The sequence below is a fragment of the Setaria italica genome, chromosome III, assembly GCF_000263155.2.
Source record: "Setaria italica strain Yugu1 chromosome III, Setaria_italica_v2.0, whole genome shotgun sequence".
Classification (NCBI taxonomy): Eukaryota; Viridiplantae; Streptophyta; class Magnoliopsida; order Poales; family Poaceae; genus Setaria; species Setaria italica.
The window spans coordinates 2,166,637-2,189,447 of record NC_028452.1 but is presented as its reverse complement, the minus strand read 5'-3'; the positions used below and the strand labels follow the sequence as shown (position 1 = coordinate 2,189,447).

The window sequence follows — 22,811 nt, the reverse complement described above, 5'->3', positions numbered from 1 at the left end:
GGCCGGCCCGATTTTTTTTATCTGAGTTTTCGCTGACCACGCCGGACCCGACAGATGGCATATGGCATGGGCAGGCTAAAACCCATCGGACTCGCGTCGGGCCCACGGGCCAGGCCAGGCCAGGCTTAAAATGCTCATAGCTTCGACCATGCCCATGCCGGATTTTCCTATTTGCATATGCAATGATACTTATCTTTATATTGAACGCATACGTAGTTTTTTATTTGAAATATGCCACCATGCTGCCTTTTATTTTTTTTATTTTTATTAAGGAATGCCGAGCTTTTAGTTTTTTAGGATTGGGCTTTTATTTAGAGTACATGATGCGTGGGCGGTTTGGCGCTGCCCAAAATGAACATATAGCGCGCTGACGATGCTGGCCCGACCAGCCCATCTGTATTCATGAAGAGTGTACCTCCTGCGCCTGGGCTTTTACTGGGTCCGAAAGTAGGCCCGAGCAAGATGTGAGCCCATGGCCCAATTTCCACGCGGTCCCCGAGAACTCCGCCCACTCGCTCGAACCAAGACAAAATTGCGATGCTCCGTCCTCCACGTCGCGCCGCCGCTTCTAACCCTCCGGCGACTTACCGCCGGCGATCCGGTCCGCGCTGCGCCGCCACACCATAGCCTCCTCCTGAAGCGCACGTGATCCTACGCCTCGTTCGTCTCCCTCATCCGCTCCGGCTTCTGAGCAATACGTCTGAATGGGCACGGGGATGGGGGGTGCGAAAGGGGGCGCGGGCGGCGGAGGCTGGTTGCCCGGCGAGCGGTGGTGGCGGGTCCTCTTCCTCGCGCTGGCTGCCGTCTCCTTCCTCATCTCCCTCATCCTCCTCTTCCTCTCCGCTCCGCGCCTCCGGCTCCCGGGCGTCGCCCCGTCCGCCTCCGCCGCCGCCGTTTCCACCGTCCGGCGAGGGCCCGACGCGCCGCCCTGCCTCGCCTACCTCCTCATCGGCGCGCGCGGCGACGGGCGGCGGCTCCTCAGGCTCCTCCTCGCGGTCTACCACCCGCGCAACCGGTACGTGCTCCACCTCTCCGCCGACGCGCCCGACGACGAGCGCCGGAGCCTAGCCGCCGGGGTCTTCGCCGCCGCGCCCGCGGTTGGAGCGTTCGAGAACGTTGCTGTTGTCGGCAACCCCACCGCGGGGACGCCCGTGGGCTCCTCCGGGCTCGCTGGCACGCTCCGAGCTGCGGCCGTGCTGCTCCGGCTACACCCTGACTGGGACTGGTTCGTCACCCTCAACGCCGCTGACTATCCCCTCGTCACCCAGGACGGTAGGCCAACAGCTCAACACTGGCATCTGTGCATCTCTAGATCAGGAAAAAAGATCTCTTTCCTGCGCAAATTTCACTTTATGGTCGTGGAATGAGGCGCATGGGGGGTTTCTAATTCATTGGATTAGTTGGTCCAATCTAGGTTACAAAGAATAGTGATCCTGCCAAGGCACATTTGGGGTAGTCTTCTTCCATTATTATATGGACATTGCAAGTACAAGTAGTCTTCTAGCTAGGACATTGAATAGAAATGTAAGTTGTGCTTGTGCTGGCTGTAGCAAATAGCAAATGTTTATAACTCGGAAGAGCTGGACTATCAGTCAACCATGCACATTTCGTATAGTTCCAATTGCCTATTGGGCACAATGCCAGTCTTATTTTGCATAACAAGTTGAACTGTCAGTATAAAAATTAATAGTAGGAGGCTCCCCTTATTCATTGAATAGTAATGCACATGCCAGAACTGGCACTGCTGCTATACTTATCTGTTAGAGCGCACAATCAAATGTATAGGTCTGCTGTAGGGCCTATGTCAAATGATGTTCATAATTACAAATTGTGTTATACATCCCTCTTGAATGCTAGAACACAATCATGCTTAGGCCCTGTTTGGAGAGGGGGTGCTAAACTTTAGCACCCCACTTTTTGGCACCTTTTTAGCACTTGGGCTCCCAAACAGGGGGTGCTAAAAGGGGTGTGCTAAAGTTTAGCACCCCCATTTTTCTTTAAGCACACCCAAGGGGTGCTAAAAGGTGCTAATGGGTGCTAAAAGTGGTCCCAAGCCCATTTTTTCCCCTGCTGCCCCCCTCTCTCTCCTCTCCACTTTTCCCAAGCCAGTTATAAATGAGGGCAATATAGTCATTTCTCACCCAATGTGCTAAACTTTAGCACTGTATCCAAACAACCCCAAGTGCTAAACTTTAGCACTCCATTTGAGGGTGCTAAAGTTTAGTAATGTGCTAAAGTTTAACATTGTGTATCCAAACGGGGCCTTATTCTGGTTCTCCACATAAAAACCTGTCTTTAACAGATATATCAGCTTGAGGTGCTTCATTAATTATTCCAGCTAGTCATGCACATGTGATTATCTTTATTAATTGATAATGACAAATCTTTATGTTTTCTCCCTGTTGCAGACCTGATTCATGCCCTATCCTCTGTTCCAAGGGACCTTAACTTCATTTACCACACCAGTAACATTGGATCAAAAGAGTATGGGCCATCTGACCTTGCAAATTATATTAGCTGTTTTGCATTGTTACTGATAAAAGTTTCTGCGCAGACCTGAGAAAGTTCAACAAATTATAGTCGATGCTGGAATTTACTTGTCAGGGAGAACCAACTTCTTTCGAGCAACACAGAAACGACCAGCTCCTGAGGCTTTCAAGTTCTTCACAGGCATTTCTTGCTCTCTGCGCTTGGTTCATTTCCATTGGTCTGAATTATTTCCTTACCCATACATCTCCTCCTGAATAGGTTCTCCATGGGTCATTTTAAACCGGCGGTTTATAGAGTACTGCGTTCTTGCTTGGGAGAATCTCCCTCGGATTCTTCTCATGTACTTCAACAACATAATACAACCCCAGGAAGGATATTTCCACTCAGTCATCTGCAACTCACTGGAGTTCCGCAATTTCACTGTGAACAACGACTTGAGGTTTATGCAGCGGGATGATCCAGCTCAGACAGAGGCCCCTTTTCTGAGCCGGGAACACTACGGTCAGATGGTGGATAGTGGGGCGCCTTTTGCAAGGCCGTTTCGGGAGAACGATCCTCTGCTGGACCAGATCGACGGCAATATACTCAAGCGTTGGAGCCGTGGACCTGTTCCTGGTGCCTGGTGCTCAGGGACGAAGAGGTGGTTCAGTGATCCATGTTCCCAGTGGGGCAACGTGAACATTGTGAGACCAGGCCCTCAAGCTGTGAAGTTGCACCAATACGTAAATCAGACTTTAGAAGAAGCAAAGTCTAGGAGCAACTCATGCAGGCGGTAGCAGCATTGATGTCAGTGGCCTCATATCCCATGGTTGAAAGCTATGAGCTTTTTCCAGGGCTGTCCACTCTGCTGAATAAATTGCGGCTACCTGCCTGAACGGAAACAAGCACTCTTGGCACCTGAATATACACACGGCCATGGTCCATGGAGGACTGCTCTGCAATTATCATAGTCACAGATGAGGAGTTCCACTTCGATCTGCGATTAATCTGCGCAATCCCCATTTTGGCACCTACGACACCGAAGGCAGATAGCTTAGAGCCGATGATAAGCAGAGGCTTATATAACTACTGTAGTTTATATGCTGTGGTCATTTGTTGAACGGCTTGTGTTAGTGCTAGCAGATGAAGTTGTGAGACCCTTTTGCTCTCAGGTTTGTCAGGACTGGAGACATTGTAGAACAAGGGATCTTGTTAGTCCTACTGGATTACTGATAAGCTTTGTGCTTACATATGCCTATTCTTGTACCTGGAATAAGCCTCCAATTGTCCCAATTTCCCCCTTTTGAATTGTTGTACCAATACTATTTTTTTTTCCTTTTCTGAAGAAGACTCTACTCCCTCCGTCCGCAAAAGATTGCAATTCTAGCACAGTATCATAGTTTTGTATCTTAAATTTGATCAATTATAGATAAAAAAGTATCAATACTTATGATATCAAATAAATAGCATTAGGTTAATTATGAAATGTATTTTTATAATAAATTAATTTGGAGTCATAAATATGAATAGTATTCACTAGAAATGTGGTCAAACGTGAGCTACTTTTGATGGCACACAACCCATAGTTGCATTCTTTCCCGGACGGAGGGAGTACTTGCTAAATGAATGGTGATTCTGTACTGGACTACTGATGCTGTACGACACCGCGGAGGAATTTAATACTACCTCAATTTGTACAAAAGAGGCTGTTCCATGCAAAATTGAAAAGAGGCGTACAGTGAGAGAGAGAGAGAGAGAGAGAGAGAGAGAGAGAGAGTGGTGTTCTCGTTCTCGGCACTTCCCCTGTTTGGCTGCTTGGCACTGGAGCACGGAGGGCCGAACAGAACAGTCGACGAGCCATGGTGAGGCTTCGCGCCGGCGAATCTTTTAAGGCAGGAGAGGAGCGGCGGTGGAAGGTCCATGAAACTGCGGGGAAGAGAGCAACTACGACTCGGGCAACCCCTGGCGTCCGCAAGAAGAGCAAGGGATCCGGCTCCCCCGATGCGGCAACGCCGGCGTCGCGGGAGCGGCCGGGGAGAGCTGCGGCAGCGGCAGCGGCGGCGGCGGGGGACGCGACGGTGGAGGACACCGACGCCCTCGACTGCGGCGTGTGCTTCCTCCCGCTCAAGCCCCCCATCTTCCAGGTAAACTCTAAACCCTACACGTAGCCGCCGATGATCCATACCGTACAAATTAGCAGCATTTCGTTAGTGGAACCACAAGTCCTGCAACTGCAACCAGTCAGTATACATAGCTATATTATGAGTTTTAAGCAACCTGATTTCTAGCGATTCCTCGTGTCCACCAACTGAAACCATGGGACATGAGCTCTCTGTCTGTACATCGACTGCATACTGGTGACATTATAAAATTAGTATTCTTGGCTCATGGATGCCCTCATTTCCGGCAAAGCCAAAGCGTCACTTCTATACCTACAAATTGCATAACTTCAATTTTGTCATTTGTACAGCAAGACCCATGATTGAAAATAATTTGCCACAGACAAAGAAACTCCATGCTCAAAGTACATGATTTTTTTTAAATGTGTTTTTACACTGTTTCCATTACTCCCAGATTAGTGTCATCCCACAAATTCTGCCCTAATTACAACTCCATGACCCTGCACTATAAACCTGATACCGAAAATACAAGGAGGTTGTTTTATCAGCCCCAATTGATATAAACACATCCATCCTTGACTGGCTACAGCAGCACGGCCAGGAAATAGAATCTTCCTCAAACAGAAAGATGGTCTGCAGATTCAGCCTTGTCACACAAACTGCATTTACTATCCCAGTGGCAGCTGCGTCAAGTAATTGATTTCTAGTGAGTGTTATGTGTTTCAAAAGAACCCGCTTAATATGGCAATCAGAGTAGAAGCACTGGGGTGGGGCTCTGAAACATATTATTTAGTAGGCTGTAGATCCAATTTCCTCTTTGTTTTCCTTTGGTATTTGGTCCCAAACTTTCAACCAAGAACAGTCCATTTTCTTACTGTCCTCATCAGGTTTTCCTCCATTATCTGTGCCTCCACCTCTCCACTGAAATTGTATACTAGGCTATTAGCAGCATGTGAACAGAAGGAAGGTTTCATGATTTCCCACTAATTAGAGTCATAATTCAGGATTTATTTAGCTCTATGCCTTAATGAGATGTGGGGTCAGTTTGTCTGTCTTGCATTTGAGATCCCATTTCGCAAAACACCCTCTATCCAAGTGATAAGTGAAATAATCTAGAGCTGTCCCAGATTTCAATGTAACGGTACTATGCTTCATTCATTACCCTTCTTTTATCCTACGGAGCAATTGTTGCATAAAAAAAGGCTCATATTATTACGAATAAATCCTAAGAATTGAGGACATGGTAGTGAAAGTTTCCATAGCTTGGAATTTAGTTGAAAACTGATTGTCTCAAGCATAGACATTGCAAGCAATTTCTATCTGCATTTTTACATCTATTTAAAGCCATTTTGAGATATAGCTCATTGCAACAAATCACTGAGCATAACATGTTCTGGCTAAAAAAATGATTTTTCTGACTGTTCTTTTTGGAAGTTCTCGGTTACCTCTGATTTTTATCTTTGAGCATAGAACAGTATGTTATTGATTGATTCATGGATAATTCCATCTTCACATGCTGGTGACATGTGCCTGTGCAGTGTGACGAGGGCCATGTGGTGTGCTCGCCGTGCCGTGAAAAGCTTGCGCCAAAGGGCAGGTGCCATGTTTGCGGCATTGCCACGCATAACTACCACAGGTGCCACGCCATGGAGCGCCTGGTGGAGTCCATCTGTGTCCCATGCCCGAATGCAGCCCATGGCTGTGGTGCCAGGCCAGCTTACTACGATCAGCATGTCCACTGCCAGACGTGTCCACATGCACCACGCCGCTGCCCGGGCAAGGACTGCAGCTTCCTTGGTTCTACAGAGGCGCTCCTGGACCACTTCACCGGCGCACATGGATGGCCTTCCACCACCGAGATCAGAGCCTTTGAGACATGCAGCATTCCCCTCTACGATGGATTCAACTTCATCCTCGTTGAGGACGATGAGGATGACGATGATCATTTCACCACTACCAGCAGCAGCAGTCGGTACCTGTTACTCCTGAACGTGATGCGGCAGCCACTTGGCCACTCCATCACCGTGCACTTCATCGGTCAAGAATTGCGCTCAGAAGGACTAAGATGTGTGCTCAGCTACTCACGGGTACAATACCACCCTGATCGTCATAAGTTCCTGGGCAGCCATTCTCTGCAATCTGAGATCAATGTAGAATGCATGGATCTCGCCGATAGGCTGCCCGACCCTGCTGATTGCTTCCAGTTCATAGTGCCGGATTCCGTTCTTAGAAACATCGACAAGAAGGATGCTATGCACATCGAAGTCCGTGTCGACATCATCAATCTGGAGTAGTTATCTGTTGTTTTTGTTAACTAGGACCTCATGTTGCCCACCACTTGTTTCATTTCTTGGTGTTTGTATATGCATGCAAGAGTTGATCTCAAGACAAGAAAGATGGCAATGACAAAGTTCCAAAACACATATACAACATGTCTTCTACCCAAACTAAAAATCACAGAATAGCAGATCTCATTATGAAGACATCAATCATCTGACAAGAAGCCTTGTTGGCTTGGGCCAACATTATGAAGACATCGATCATCTGACAAGAAGGCTTGATAGGCGTATGCGTAGCACCTAATGTTGCAGCGGGATGAGGGTCTTCCCGTTTCTCCATCTACTTAATTCTCCAACTGAGAATCACCAGATCGCGCTTCCTTCTCACCCTCCTCTTCAGTGGACAAAGGATTATAGTAGAGGTCTTCGCTAATGCTAGTGTTTCTGGTGCATCTGAAAACATATTATTAGTTATTGCATTATTTCTAACAATATAATGCAAAGGGTAAAAGGCTTTACTATATAAAGTTCTTTGCAACCTTTTGGTGGTGTTGTAAAAAAAAATGTGCTAGATCAGTTTATAATGGTACATTTCTAAATCAAATCAACATCCTAGGTCACATAAGCAATTTTTCAAAACAAACAAACAAACATAATTGCGATTTGTGGGCTGGCGTTTGCGTTTCCACTTCCCAACACTTCCATTCCATGTACAAGGAGAAGACGAAGGGGCGCCTCGGCTTGCACGCAGGGTGCTGGACTGGGGCTGCTGGTACAACGCACGCTAGCCACGGGAGCGAGTGAGATGCCACCAACGCTGGAGAAGGAGGATGTCTCCGATGACGCGTCTCCGCTCACGGCGAGGTCGGCAAGCGCGCGCTGGCCCCAAGAAGGAGAATGGCTCCTCCGCTCCCGCGACGCCGGCGGCGGGCGCGCGTCCTGAGAGCGCGGCGGGGGCGGGGGTCGTGGCGGTGGAGGACACCAACGCCCTCCACTGCGGCGCGTGCTTCGTCCCCTTGAAGCCCCCATCTTCCACTTCCAGGAACACACTAAACCCCAGATTGCCCCGATAGAACCTTATTCTATTTAATCCACAAAGATAGTCTATTAATTCTTTTTGAAAGGGGGTAATTTTGACACTCCAGAGCCCACCCAGCAGAAATCATAGTACAATGGACACGAGCTCGTTACATCAGTTGCACATGAACTAGGCATAGGTGACGACGTGACGTCACAAAATTAGTGTTCTCGGCTCATGGATCCCCGCCCGGCAAAGCCATGGCATCACCTCTATTCATCCTCACCATTTGCTGCAGACAAAAGTTCCCCCTTTAAATGGCATAACAACTACTCCCTCCAATCATGAATGAGTGATATTTTGGGTCGTGTTAAGTCAAATATTCCAAACTTTGGTTGCATATTACCTTCTATGGACTAAATTTTTGGTTGCATATTACCTTCTATGGACTAAATTTCACCTTGCGGACAAAAGGGGAAACTGCGTGAGCCGCTCGCGTCGTCCCCAGGGTGACCGGGCAGACCGCCGCCGCCACACCTACAGCCCTCCCCTTCTTCGTCCCTCCACCTCGCCGCCACCTGAGCGCACCGCAGGAAGCCCATGCGGGCACAAGGATGGCGGCGGCTGAGCCTCCTCCACAAATCCCTTCCTTTCTCGAGCATTCTTCCTCCAACAGATGGCAACCACGGCCGAGCACACCGTGGTGGCTGCAAGCGGCCTTGCGGGTCGCCACGGTTAGATCCACATCCCACACAGCTGGATCTAGCGTTTCCCCACGCCGTCATGTGACCTACCCACTAGTTGTCGTCGTCGCCATCCTCGGGGGCGACAGCGCCGCCATGGAGTGCGGGCGGGGTTCCGGCGGTCTGGAGTTTCCCCGGACGCCCCCTCAGTTCCGTCGAAGCCTCTGCTTTGACGGCAGCTTGCTGCTGCAACATCCTACGGCGGGGACGGGCTTCTCCCCAAGGGTGGCTGTTGTGGAGCTCATTCCGGTGTTGCTTCATGGCGCCGAGTGGGGGGCAGCATGGCTGATGTGGCAGCGACATGCGCTGCCATGCCGGCGGCTCGCTGCGTCCGTTGGGGTGTGGCTGCTGCTGTGTACCTGCAGCAATCGATCAGCCCCAATGATGTCGGCGAGGTCTTGGCAGCTAGCCTATGGTGGGTGCTGGGCGAAAGCTCTGCCTAGCATAATGCCAGGGCCGGTGACGGTGATGCCTTGGGGCATCATCTTTCTTCTTGAAGGCATCATCGTAGCACCCTTGCTCCAATTCCGCTCGGGGGGACTTTGGGTGTAAACCCATTTTCAAATCTTCCAATTCAGCGATGGCGGCGTGTGTTCGACGTCATCCCCTTCGTGAAGGCATCGCTTTGGAGATCCCCTGCTGCCGCTTATCAGGACTGCTCATGGTGATGCTCATCCTCTTATTCTACATCATCCATACATACACTTCTTCTGTCGCGGATATGGTGTCGACTTCTATTGTGTTCATGATGTTCCCATTGCACCTCTACTATGTCGGTGCTCTCGTGTGATGGTGCGATCAAATCTTATGCAGGTGGTTTTCCCCTCTACTACCATTCCCCTCGAGGTTTCCTCACTTGTACTGCGTTGGGTGGCAGTATGTGGAGCCCTGGATGTGCGGCAAATGGTATTAACATCAGCTTCAAGGGAGGTCCCCATGTCCGGTGCGTTTTGATTTGCATGCCTCCTACCACCTTTGGTCCCCATTTCGTTGGCCTGGCTCTCAGATGGAGGGTGACAATAGAGCAGGGTAGTTTTGAGGGGCGGATTAGATGTGCAATGGCCATGACGTACCTGGTGAGCATGTTGTTCAATGGTGACTCAAATCGATGATCGATGGTTTTTCGGTTTGAATCATGGCCTGTTATTTGAAGTGTCTGTGTGAGTATGTATTGTGTATTGTGTTTTTACGTTATATTGTACTCTGGTTGTAAACCCCTCATGTTTTTTATTGCTGAAAATTTTGTACCGGTTTTGGCCTACCTAAGGCCCCTTAATGAAGTTCAGGTGGGGACCCCCCCCCCCCCCCGGTGACCCTCAAAAAAAAAATATTACCTTCTATGCATTCAGTTTGAACTTTCCATAATGATGTGAATAGATTAATTTGTCTCGAAATGTAGTTTGATAAATTTATACTTTTGCAGTGTTTTATAAACCTTTCGTAACAAAAAAAAGTACTAGTCAAAGTTGTGTCTTTGAAGACCTCTTTGATGGCCAAAAACGCCACTTATTTGTGACAGGAGGGAGTAGTTTTGGTCGTAAGATTACCTATACAGCTCATGATTCTTATCACAAGAAAAAGCAGCTCCCAGACAACCTGCTTGGCCATTTGATTTCCAGTGACTGTTTGCGGTTCTTTATCAATAACCCTTTGAGCTTTTTAATATGTTTCTCTTGGTATCACAAAACACCTTAATTACCTCAGTGCTCCCAAACTCGAAGCCCTGAATAATTTCCAGGAGCCTATGTAGCTTACCCTGCAAGTCTAGTTCAGGGAATTGCTTCAAATTTTATTCCCAAAGTCCAACATTAGTATCCCTTAGCACAAATTCACATTGCCATTAACTTAATGCAAAGAATTATTCACCCAGTCACCCCTTTCCAAACTTCAAAGTTTCTCATAATGTTCTTGTTGTGTAGGAGTTCACACAAACTTCATCTTACCATTGTTTTATTGTAGTGTTCAAATGGTCTTTCCCATTACACCTTTAAAAGTTTCCTCACTCACTCTATGCCGGTTAGCAATACTAGAATCACTTTAGGACTGTCATACCAACCATTGGAGGTGATATAAAAGAAACCTACTATGTATTCACAGTGCTTCTCATCTTGGCCACTCATAATTCCATAAGGGTTAGGAACCAACTGGGCCTCATCATCTGCGGATTGAAATTCATCTGAAGCCATACCCCTATCCTGCACCCCAGTTTTTCTTTTCTATGTCATCAACTGTAAGTGTTCACTTGATCGTTGTCTTTACAATCATCAGAGGTCAGGTTTGCATCTGTAATACAAGCTGCAATATTCATTCTGCAGTAGTTGCAGAAGTCGATCATCAGACGTATCACCCTCCTCAGAATCAGAGTCCCAATCTGCCCAATGTAATCCGTGACAGCATCCTCTCACTTTGCAAAACAGCCAAGTGCTGTGGTTAAGCACTATTAATGCCCTTTCTGATTTTATTAACTGAAATTCCACACCCTCGTGCAGCAGTGCAGCACCAAATTAAACAAGCAACCTATACCGATTCCGCCCCACAACCTGATTTGGTGAAACACTACTGGATTGCACCGCATCTTTCTACCTAGCAGGCAGCTAACCAAGATATTGTTGCCCTCAATCTTTTAGCATCCACAGTTCCACACCACTGATGGTTATCTGCCCATACCACGACCTCTAGTCCTACTACCCCCAGAAATACTTGCCTAATTTGAACGCACATATTTTTCAGCAGCAGTGTCCTTACCATCTCTGTTAAGGCTCTTTCGTTTTATTCCCAAATGCCCTCTCTTTCGTTTTATTCCCAAATTCCCTTTCTTCTTCCTTGTCAACATCATGATAATCAGGATTCTCTTCATTATCTGCGCCCCCTTGCTCTAACTAACCTCAGCTTCAACTTAAAAAACACCCTGCAAGTCCGCTCATCAACCTCTACCTTCAGTCACTGAAGTGAGCATATTAGCAACATGTACTGATGTACAAAGACCATTGCTAGAGGTTCTAAAAAAAGACCATTGTTAGAGTATATTAGGTATTGTAATGCAGTGATAACCTTCCTTATCTCGTTTATTAGCTCATCGCATTTTATTTTTACTAAAATCTAATCAGTTCTCTCTGAAAAATTTAATTTTGTTTGGATGTTTTTAAATAGTTTCCACTTTCCAGTCTTGTTGCCTTTGCTTGTTATCTCTGCCCATACATTTTATGTCACTGATTCATTCATAGATAATTTATCTAGATGCTTATGCTGTTTCATATGCTGGCAGTGCAATGCGTGTCACGTGGTGTGCTCGCCATGCCGTGACAAGCTTAAGGCCACTGGCAAGTGCCATGCCTGTGGTGTCGCAACCGGTGGCTACAGCCGGTGCCATGTCATGGAGCGCCTGGTGGAGTCCATTCGCATCCAGTGCCCAAATGCTGCCCACGGCTGCACTGTCAGGCCAGCCTACTATGATAAGCATAACCACAGCCAGACATGTGTGCACGCGCCATGCCACTGCCCAAGTGAGGCCTGTGGCTTCATTGGATCGATGGCGGCACTGCTGGACCACTGCTCTGGCGTCCACAGCTGGCCGTGCTTCAAGGGCAAGGTTAGCGAGGGGTTCAGCAGCCTCTGCCTCCAAGATGACTACTACGGCAGCCTTGAATGCATCAACATCCTCCACCTGCACGATGGTTTTTAACTTCCTACTTGCCGACCACACCATAGATGGTCAAAGCTCCACCTCCACCGCTAGCAGGCAGTACCTGTTTCTTCTGAACGTGGCACGCCAGCCGCTTGGCCGTGCCATCTCAGTGCTCTGCATCCATCCTCACGCCACCACAGCCGGTAGTGGCAGTCATGGACCGTCATGGAACGAAATGATATTTGAGCTCTCGTACCAAGGGTACGTGAAGAGCCGCCCCTGCAATGGCGACCAGGTTATCGAGCATTACCAGAAATCTAGGTTCGGAGCAGCATGCACTGATCTCTCCAATGGGCTGCCCAGCCCTGACAGCTGCTACCAGTTCATGGTGCCAGATTCGGTTGTTGCAGACTCTGACAAGGACGCTATCATGGTCACAGTCCTTATCTTTATAAATTAGACCGATGTAGATTACTCTCAACTAATGCTGTAAATTAGGATCTGGTGTTTGTCCATCATCACGGCATCACTCACCAGTCAATAGTTTAGTTTTCTGGTTGTGTCTGTATGCTACGCAAGGGTTGATCCCAGTGAACTGGCTTGCATTGGCAGTGACAAAGTGGAGTTTTCTTTTGTTGATCCTGGAGGGACAGCCCCACTTTTGAATTGTTCTTAGCTAGGGCCTAGGGGTGTGCCTGAAAATATGACGCTCGGCTCTGCATTTTCTTCTTCTTTTTTTCTTGAAAGCAACTGATATCCCCATCATTGATCTGGGCTGGAATGGTGAACCTCGGATAGAGCCCCTTGGTCGACGGCAGCATACTGAACGATTTGGAGCCATCCTGGTGCCTGGTGCTCAGGGAGGAAGAGGTGGTTCAGTGATCCATCTTCCAAGTGGGGTGACTTGAAACGTTGTGAGACCAGGCCCTCAATGCAAGACGTGAAGTTGCAGCTATACACATGTATCGAATCTTATTAGAAGCAAAGTCTAGCAGCTGACTCGTGCGCAGGAGGTAGCAGCATTATTGTATCAGAGGCCTCATATGCCATGGTTGAAAGCTTTGGTAGCTGCTCCCTCCCTGGACCGATCGAAACCAGCATTTTCCGCGCCTGACTAGTGATGCGCAGCCATGGTGAGGGCCATGCTTTTTCCACATGTTTCTGTGTGTCAGCTAATATAACCATGGATCCGAAGTTCCAGTACTGTGGCCTGCCACCAGGGCGTTCTCCATTTTATGGTTCCTGTGTGACAGTGAAGGCAGATGTATTAGAGCCGAGGATAAACAGATCAAGGCTTAACTAGCGTATGTGTAGTGTATTAGTGACAGCAGCTAAGACTTGAAACCACTTCCTAATCCACCCATGGCCACAATGCCACATCCATCACCTCCTGGAGCGTCGCCAGAAAGCCCAGCCTCGTTTTAAGGCCACGCCCACATCCTCGCTACTCGCCCACTGCACAAAAGGTAGTGGCGCGGATGTGGGCAGCAACACATGTGAATTTGGCAAATGATTAGCAATTTGATAAATAAATCAGCTACAGAGTGATATATTAGAGTATGCCACTGGCAACTATGGCAAAAAAATATTAATTTTCCTGACAAAGAGGATACTAGGGTTTCCATAATTTGCGATCTGATTAGAGTGGAGATCCGTAGAGAGAGCACGGCGGCGACGGTGGAGGAGGTCGAGGCTTCCTCGGACGACACTTTCACAACAACCTATCGCGCAGCGAAACGGGCGGAGCGTAAGACCTCGGTGAAGGCGGCCCGCAAGGAGAAGGGATCCTCCAGTCCGCGGTCGGCGGTGGCTAGGATGGTGGCGGTGGCATATGTGGCGGCGGAGGACACCGCGACGCCCTTCACTGTGGCGTGTGCTACTTCCTACTCAAGCCCCCAATCTTTCAGGTACGCAATTTATTGAGTTATGATGACTTCCATTCTCGTGCATGCTGACAACATATAATACGCCCCTGCAGTGCCACGAGGGCCATGCGGTTTGCTCGGCTTGCCGCGACAAGCTCGCGCCAGCGTGTGCGGCGTCGCCATTAGCAGCTACCACAGGTGCCGCGCCATGGAGTGCCTGGTGGAGTACATCCGCGTCCCATGCTCAAACGCCACCTATGGCTGCGACGCCAGGCCAGCCTACTATACGACGAGGGCGATCACCGCCGGGTGTGCCCGCATGCTCCGCTACGCTGCCCGGGCATGGGCTGCGGCTTCCTCGGCTCGATCAAGGCGCTCCGAGGCCACTTCACCGGCACGACGCATGGCTGGCCTTCCACCACCAAGATCAGAGCCGGCGCGTTCGTCCTCGTCCCCCTCCACGACGGCTTCAACTTCATCCTCGCTCGCCCCGCCGCCGCCAACACCGCCGGCGGCCAGTACCATGTTCCTGCTGAACGTGACGCGGCGGCCGGAAGGCCGCGGCATCACCATGCACTTCATGGGCCGGAAGCAGCCCACAGAGAGGCTGAACTACTGTTGGCTGTGGTACGAACGGGACCTCTACGGTGAGAGTCGCAAGCGCTTGGGCTGCCATCATCTGCAAACGGGGATCAACTTCGAGTGCACGGAAGATCTCTCCAGCGGGTTGCCCAATCCTGACGACCGCATCCAGTTTATCGTGCCTCCTGACGACAAGGAGGGTGCTATCCAGGTCAGAGTCCAAATTCCGATCAAAGTCCTGGCGTAGCCGCGTAGTTCTCTTCTCTTTTCCATCAGCAAACCTTGATGCAGCTCAATTAGGCCATTGCATGGAGAGTCTTGTTGTATCTCGATTTGAGTGGAAGGGCCTGCCATCTAGAGACTTTTCCCAGGCCTAGTGTACTCTAAATTTAATGGGGCTGGAATTACAGTTTTTCTACTAGCAGTTGTTTTTGACAGGCAGTTTCTCTAGTCAATGGTGTGAACAATAGTTTCCTAGGCAGCAAGGATGAAGACTAGCTAGATGAGAGCTGGGTGATCGTGAACTTTGCTTCCCAAAGAAAACTTTCATTTTCATGCGGTTGAAGGACGACATCTCACCCAATTTTTTTATGTCAGATTTGTCCATTTCAAACATTCCAAGTGCAGCTCGGCATCAGTTGCGAGCATGCAGGATGACAAACCTACTGTGCAACTGTGGGAAAAGTGTAGGCAAAGGGATAGTATGTTTATAGAAATGCAATGTCTAGGACCAATAAAAGTCCATGGGGTCCTTGGGGAGTGGTGGATTGGATAAATTTTTGAGACATGGATGAAAATCAGTTTTTTTTTCCTTGTCGATTCAATCTTATTTCCAAAGTGTCATAGATTCCTGCCATTGGTCTGGCACTCTTCTTTTGGAGAGAGCTATATTTAGTTTCATCCAAGCATTTCCTGCTAGCCCTTGTCACGCTCGAATTTACTAGCCTTTGTCCACTCGAATTTTTTGCCGCTCTTCCCACCGGCAATTCGACCTCAGCTAGCTTGATCATCTTCTTCAACCGCAAGCGGATGAGCTCCCTCGACTCTCGAGGTCTCCAGCGAGCCAATTCCTTTCTACACGTGCGAAATACGCTTCCAGGTCCAACGGCCATTCATGAAAAAACCAGATTTGGAGGCCCAATAACTCAGCCAGGGATCAGCCCAAACAGCATAATCGCATCCAAGAAGCGTCATGTCATTATAATATTATATGTTTTATTGGGACGACACCTTTTAAAGCAAAATTGTGTTGAGCCTCTAAATTCAAGGAAATTCTCAGCAGTAATACCTGAACGCCCAGTGCTTTGCAACTACTACACGGGCAAGTTACACAAACTATTTTCAATATGGCACTACAAAAAGTTAACTGGTACAAGGGCCTGTTTGCCACGCACACAAATGACAAACCCTGCGGGATATTCAGGAAAGTGCTTCACAATACGAACTGTCAAGCCAATATTGGGACACATTGCTTCCAAGTGTGCCCTCCTTAACCATAGCACCAAAACATGAAAGGAAAGCCATGTAATGGAGAAAGAAAAAAAAAAGGACACACGATAGGTAGCATCAGTTTGGCATTGTCTATGTTTACGATGAACTGGCCTTACAGAGAAGAGAAAATTGTTTGCGCCGCAAAAGCTCCAAGCTAATCAAACTGTAACATGTCCGGGGGCAGACAAAAAAGAGAGAAACAGTAACACTCCTGTTATCAACGACGACAACTCAAAAGCCAAGCGCGACCTCAGTTTTGGGCTTCGAATTCCTGCTTGCTCATGAAGATTGCAACTGGCTCGCCAGGAGACGGCGGGTTCTGGTTCAGTAGAGACGCATACTTGCCAGCTTTAGCACGGGCAGCTTCATCAGATGCCGACAACACCTCTACATGCTCGAGGCCCAACTGCCTTCTGATCAGCTCCAGGTTCTCCTGCAGCACGTCCATTTCACCAAAAGGAAGCTTCAACTCCAAAGCCTGAGGGCCAACCTCCCTCGCCTCGTCTTTCTTGAACCTGATGAAGGGCATGCACAGCTTCTGAACTTGTTTGAAGTTTGCTTCCTGTCCGATGGAACAGTTCTTCAAAGCTTCTATGATCTCCTGGTCTGGTGAAAAGGAACGTGCTTGGCTGTCGAATTTAGACTGGAGCACCTTCAAGCATTGCTCTTTCCAGCCGTAGTAGTGTTCGTTCACATATATAAGACCAATGCTCATCTTGTTCTCTGACGGAGGAGGAGCAGATGCAGCTCCCTTCTTGGGTTTCTTCGAACCAGATTCTTGCTTCTGAAGCAGCTTCCTCATTAAAACTATAGAATCTTGCAGGTACTTGTTTGCGATTCTTAGAGTGGGGTTCGGGGTGTCTGCCACTGGCCACCCAGCTTTAATCGCAAAGCCTTCTTTCTTCAGGATCTTTTGCCACACATGCTCTGCGTAATGTGGACAGATAGGGGTGATAAGCCTCGTCTGGACGTCCATAAATTGCCACAGTAAATCACGGTTCATGCCTGCCGCTCCGCAAGAGAGTCTGTATTCATCTCTAGCCAGCTGCAGGTCATAGAACCCAGACTTCAGTGCATCTCTGAACATGAAGGCATTGTAGCTCTTCTCAGTTTCCTTGACAGCAATGTTTATCTCATTGGCAAAAACATGGTCAGCATAACTAGATGGAGGGCCAGCTCGCAGAGAAGATTCAGCAGCTACCACCTCTTCCATCCATGCAATTTCCTTTGTAAGCCTCAAGATAGCAGCATTTGCAGTTTCAAAGACAAAGTTTGCATCATCCATACCATCACCAGCATCAGCAAGTGCAAACCTAGTGGCATCAGATGAGAATTCTTGAATGGCCTCCTTAAGAGTACGGAAATTCCCTGTCGACTTGGACATCTTCTCAGAATTGAGCATAAGATGCCCATTGCAACGGAAGCCACGGGGCCAATGGTGTTCTGGTAGAATTGCTGTATGGTTGTAAATGCAGAACGTCAGGTGGTTCTGGATAAGATCCTTACCAGAAACCCGGATATCAAAGGGATACCAGTACTCAAATTCCTGCTTCATTTTGCTCAAAAGGGTAGGAGGGATGTCACTTTTTGGTGTTGGACCATTGCAGAACACATACTCCCAGATATCATCCGTCATTTGTTCTGGCCTGATAGCAGATATCTCTTTGCCATACAGATTGCCATTTTGCAAAAGATGCGCGACGGTGTAATAAGCCATATATAGGGTCGAATCTGAAAGAGATTCCACAAGGAACTGCTCGTCCCATGGGATGCGAGTCCCTAGACCAAACGAGCGTGAGCAGGCCCACTGGTTCAGCCAGCCCAAAGTGTGCTCAAAGCCATTGCGGGTCTCAGCTGAGAAGGTATTCATATTTTCCAAACATTTCTCTGCCATCTGCTTCCATTCAGCCTCACCATATGTTATATACCACTGGTCCGTGAGAGCAACTACACACTCGTCACCAGATCTCGACATTACCTTCTTCTCAGGCTCACTGTACAACACTGCAGCACCTTCTTCCAGAAGCTTGTTCTTTATCAATGGCTTCGCATCTTGAACTTTTCTGCCCTTGAACTCTCCTACAATCATAGTTCCATCAGTGAATCCTTTCAAATATGTCATCCGCTTTGCTTCAGCAAGCTTCTCCTTGTCATTCTGGCTCTTAATCTTTAGATCTAAGCACACCTTCTCAGCTGACTTGTCTCCAAATTCAGGGATATTGATTATTGGAACAACCTTGAATGGAAGAACCCACTCATCTTTGACAGCAAACTTCGCCCTCAGAGCTGGTTTTGTGACTAAATCTTGCAGCGCCATGAAATCATCTGGAGAATCACTTGGAACACTAGTCACAATGCCAGTCCCTTTATCTGTTAGGATGGTCATCATAGGAAGCGCATATATGATTTCATTAAAGGCAAGAGGAGACTTCAACGGCAAACCAATCAGATCATTTCCAGATATCTCAGCCAAGCATGTTGGCTTCTGTGGGACCCTTGATAGATTTTGATATGCAAGATTAAGAGCAGACCTTGCAGTCAGAATGAAGACATCAGTATCATTGATCTCAAAGGCCCCATACTTTCCATCAGGCAGTACCCAACAATTTGTCTGCCCATACATCGTCTCAGGTCTCAGTGTAGCTGCAGCCAAGTAAACTTTCTTCCCCTCCAATGCCTTCAACTGAGGTGGGAAAGGTGGGATCACCTCCATTTTAATCAACACATATTCCTGTGGCTGCACACCTTCACCTGATGCTCGATCATGATCAGCACAAGGTTGGCCATCCAATGGAGAGTAGATTGTATACCTCATATCTTTAACAACCTTGCCCATTTTCTTCAGCTTTCTCATCTGCCACCGGACAAAAGCATCATAGAACGGGTTCATGTCGGTCGTTATGAATGACCGTCTCCAATCACATCCTAGACCAAAAGCCTTAAGGTCCTCCTTCGCCAATGGAGGGAAGTATGTCAACCAGTGATATGGATCCTGGAATTTAGCAATTTCTTCATCTGACAGGCCAAAACCCCTCATGATCTCCCATTGGAACTTCTGCACACCAGTCTTTGCAGCAGCCTTAGCTTTCTTGCTCTTAAATTTATCTGGGGCAACAGCAACAGCCTGGTCAGCCTGGCTATCTGCTACTTCTGAGCTGACTTCATCCTCTACTGCAGGAAACACTGGAGGATTACCATATTGCTGAATTTCCCTTGCAAGCTTATCTGCTGAGGCCTTGATAGGCATTCCAGTACAATGGAAACCAAACGGCAAAAGGACATTGGAGCCCCGCAGTCTGTGGTACGCAGCACCGAACTCAAGCTTGGACAACGAGAAGGCATGGCCCAAATGCAACAATCCGTTCATGTAAGGATACGGAAAGTTGCCAAAGAATTTTTCGCCAGGCCCGGGACGACCATTGCCTGGTTCAGCCTCAAAAACCCGTTTCTCATCCCACAGCTTTTGAGCCTCTGATTGAATTGCGATCAAGAGATCTCTGCGAGCATAGCTCTTGCCTCCATCAGGATTAGACGACATTTTCCTAACCAAACAAAAAAGATGTGTCAGGGTAACAGTCACTTGGCATGGTATAATTCAATAAAGTTTTCAAAAACTATGGATCATGTCGAATGTATAACAAAAGAGCTAACAGAAGCATAAGCATGCACATAATATTTGTTTCCAAATTGTAGCAGGACAATCAAACATCCAAGCTAAGCCACAAAAGGCAGTAAGATTAAAATCTTAAATGGCAGAACTTTCATATCAGGGGAAAAAAAACTTCTGCTTGAATTTTTTTTAAAAAAAACAGGGGCTAATAGCAGTGATTTGACTTTGCAGAAAGTGAGTCAATTTTCTTGTAAAACCAGCCCATCTTCTATCAAATCTATTCTGAACTAATCAAACAAGGGTTAACAACATCACCACTGAAATAAACATGCTTAGATGCAATCCAGTTGCCCCTGGCCCGAGAAACTATAGGTCTCTACAATCTATAACTCTACATTGATCATGAAGTTCATGAACCCAGCAGCAAATTTACAGCAAAACAAGTATAGCTGACAGACCTAAACTAAGCACATAAGTTGATGGAAATCGGTACAATTTACTCGAAGGAAGCAATTGATTATCCAAGATACAGAGAGAAACTAGCAAGAGCCACTTATCGTAGCTGCACCAAGCATATCAAGTTATTCTAACTTCGCTGTACGCAATTGGGATTGAACAATTGCATAGAATCCATCCCCCTCAAATCACAACACATGGCCAAATCGCAGATGACGAGGCCTGCGCCTAGAAACAACGAGCACCCAGGGGCGGACCCAGCGATAATTTTTGCAAACAAAGTCGAAGCTAGTAGGTACTATACTGCTACTTGGTCAGACCCGAATACAGATAGCTTGTACTAGGGTTTGGGGGTGCTCCGCTTCGCACAGCAGGAAGGGAAGAGAAGGGGAGGGCGTACCTGGTGGGTGCTCGTCGTCGGCAAAGGGCCTGGCGAAGACCAAGTAGCGCCGCCGCTCGCCAAGTCGCCGCCGCCAGGGAGAGGGGAGAGGCCGGGTGCGGGAGGGGAGAGGAGAGGCCGCCGATCTCGGCGGAGTGGAGCGGCGGCGGCAATGGAGAGGGAAGGGGCGGAGGGAGCCGGGTATAGGGGATAAAAGGGGGGCTAGGGTTGAGGCAACTTTTTTTTTTCCTTTTCTGATAATGGTTGGGGCAAGGGCAAGCGGCTCGTTTGGATAGCCCAATCCACGGGGCTTTCCCGAGCCAGGAATCTGGCCACGGGCCAGATTCTCCTGCCATTTGGAAGCCCACGCGGAGGGGCAGAGCGACTTTTTTGTTATTATACAATCTGCCCATTGGTGTTAGCATTTGAAAGTGTACTGTCCTAAGACTGATATGTAAACATCTAAACAAAAGACTGATCTGTAATGCATCAGCATATTGTGCTTTTGTTACAGTCTTTGATGCTCATTTAGCTTGAGAGGGTTCTTTTTGCTAGCCTATTTTATTGTTTTCTTAATGCATCTTCAGTTAAAAGTATGTGCATGGTTTTACGCCTCATAGGAAGTACATGATTTTTCGTGTTTCCAATATTTTCATCCTGACCGGATACAAATTCATGAATCTTCTAAACATGCAGATGAGTCACTGTATGCTAGTATGTCCTACTCTGAACTTTGTTGACAGTGAGGGAATCTGATGAAATCAGGGGACGTGAAGAAAGAATCCAGAGCGAGATTGTCTGGCTATGGTTTTAGTGCTGACTTTCAGTTTTCATGAAACATAGCTGTGTTCTTTAAGGCACCTTTTCCATGATCTGTCACTGCAGAACATTTTAGCAGTGACCATAGTTTCCCCACTATACCTGTCTTGTGCTATTCCAACTGAACAACTGACATGATATCTAATCAAATTTTGGTTGCCTGTGAATATCATATTCGTTGGAATGCTGATCACAAGCATCTTTATGTCAGCATTAGCGCGGGTTACAATCAACCCACATGAGATTTGTTAGTGGAGATCTGAGATGAACTTGTACTACTGCTGGTTACTTCAGTTTCAGTCCATCTCAATATAGATTCAGTCATGCATAATTGTGCAGTGTCATGTTGTAGATGAACGGGGCCAAACTTAGAATGTACCGAAGCTTGAAAATTCTGTTTTGTTCTGTTCCACAGAGCTAGCCAAGAACAATGGCGTGGCCAACAGCCAATGTCCTAGATAGGCATTCCGATCAGTGAATGGGAAATGACAGAAATGGACGGTTTGTATCGTCAGAGAGATAGCATGAACGCGCAAATATCAGTCAGATTTGAAGAAACGAAACTTGAGGGCATCAGCCAGTTGATATCGTAATAGCAAGACAAAGGGTAACTGGAATCGTGACTGCGATGATTATCTTGGTCTCATGTCTCAACTGCTTTTTCGTTTTGTCTTTCCAGCTGGGATCAATTGAATTTTTTTACTGTTATATGATGCGTAGCAAGGCACAATCATGTCAAGATTGCAGTTCGGTGAAGCACTGAATCAGATCATGCTATTTTCAGTCGATCGGCCGCTGAATCGTCGTTCGTCGATTGGATTGGGCGATTGGCCTTTGAACTGATGGTCTGTCCCAACTTCAGATTTACAATCAACCCACCAGGCCGTTGGAAAATCTGTTTCAGTTAACGGAGGCGCACCAGAGCTGAAGAGCGCGGGTTCCATGGTTAAACATGAGGCCAGAGATCCAGGGTCCAGGAGCTGGCGGGCGGGGACGGCCGGATTGCGGCGCTTCTCCGGCGAGCCGCGGCGTGATTAGCCGGCACCATCGCCCGGAGCAGCTAAGGCTGTTCGCAGGGTGCGCGGGGACCGGCGCCGCTGCTGCACAGGAGGCCCGCGTGCGATGCCTGGCGGCCCGGACGGCTGCGGTTACCGGCTGCCGCGCGTGAGGCCGGCCCTAAATTTTGCAAAAACACCCCGATCACGATTATTAGTCGCGACCCGATTATTCACATTTAGCACCCCAAGTATTTACATATGTACCTCTAATTTGGATCGCGATTATTAACCACGATCTGATTATTTCCATATAGACCCTGGTATTTTACAAATAGGATCCTTATTTGGATCGCGATC

At 47.9% G+C, this 22,811-nt stretch overlaps 3 protein-coding genes across 3 annotated transcripts; 2 read left to right on the top strand and 1 right to left on the bottom strand.

Annotated features, from left to right (window-relative positions):
* The first annotated feature begins 521 nt into the window (after window positions 1-521).
* LOC101773614 (beta-glucuronosyltransferase GlcAT14B) lies at window positions 522-3,842 on the top strand. Its single transcript, XM_004960202.2, has 4 exons — window positions 522-1,272; window positions 2,409-2,484; window positions 2,555-2,670; window positions 2,749-3,842. Exons 1-4 carry the CDS (start codon window positions 705-707, stop codon window positions 3,264-3,266), a joined length of 1,278 nt encoding a protein of 425 aa, XP_004960259.1. The 5' UTR covers window positions 522-704; the 3' UTR covers window positions 3,267-3,842.
* A 359-nt stretch (window positions 3,843-4,201) lies between these two features.
* LOC101760529 (E3 ubiquitin-protein ligase SINA-like 7) lies at window positions 4,202-7,014 on the top strand. Its single transcript, XM_004963353.3, has 2 exons — window positions 4,202-4,613; window positions 6,128-7,014. Exons 1-2 carry the CDS (start codon window positions 4,329-4,331, stop codon window positions 6,881-6,883), a joined length of 1,041 nt encoding a protein of 346 aa, XP_004963410.1. The 5' UTR covers window positions 4,202-4,328; the 3' UTR covers window positions 6,884-7,014.
* Window positions 7,015-16,117: 9,103 nt separating this feature from the next.
* Window positions 16,118-20,862, bottom strand: LOC101773202 (leucine--tRNA ligase, cytoplasmic). The gene is made up of 2 exons (XM_004960201.4): window positions 20,659-20,862; window positions 16,118-19,734 (listed from the first exon to the last, which is right to left on the bottom strand). The coding sequence occupies exon 2, from the start codon at window positions 19,728-19,730 to the stop codon at window positions 16,443-16,445; it is 3,288 nt and encodes a 1,095-aa protein (XP_004960258.1). The 5' UTR covers window positions 19,731-19,734; window positions 20,659-20,862; the 3' UTR covers window positions 16,118-16,442.
* Window positions 20,863-22,811: the final 1,949 nt, after the last annotated feature.

What these genes read in the sequence shown, in the direction of transcription:
- LOC101773614 (XM_004960202.2), top strand. Translation starts at nt 705, where the DNA reads ATGGGCACGGGGATGGGGGGTGCGAAAGGGGGCGCGGGCGGCGGAGGC. An exon ending in TCCCCTCGTCACCCAGGACG is followed by an intron (nt 1,273 to 2,408) that starts GTAGGCCAACAG and finishes TCCCTGTTGCAG; the next exon opens with ACCTGATTCATGCCCTATCC. An exon ending in AGTAACATTGGATCAAAAGA is followed by an intron (nt 2,485 to 2,554) that starts GTATGGGCCATC and finishes GTTTCTGCGCAG; the next exon opens with ACCTGAGAAAGTTCAACAAA.
- LOC101760529 (XM_004963353.3), top strand. Translation starts at nt 4,329, where the DNA reads ATGGTGAGGCTTCGCGCCGGCGAATCTTTTAAGGCAGGAGAGGAGCGG. An exon ending in TCAAGCCCCCCATCTTCCAG is followed by an intron (nt 4,614 to 6,127) that starts GTAAACTCTAAA and finishes GTGCCTGTGCAG; the next exon opens with TGTGACGAGGGCCATGTGGT.
- LOC101773202 (XM_004960201.4), bottom strand. Translation starts at nt 19,730, where the DNA reads ATGTCGTCTAATCCTGATGGAGGCAAGAGCTATGCTCGCAGAGATCTC.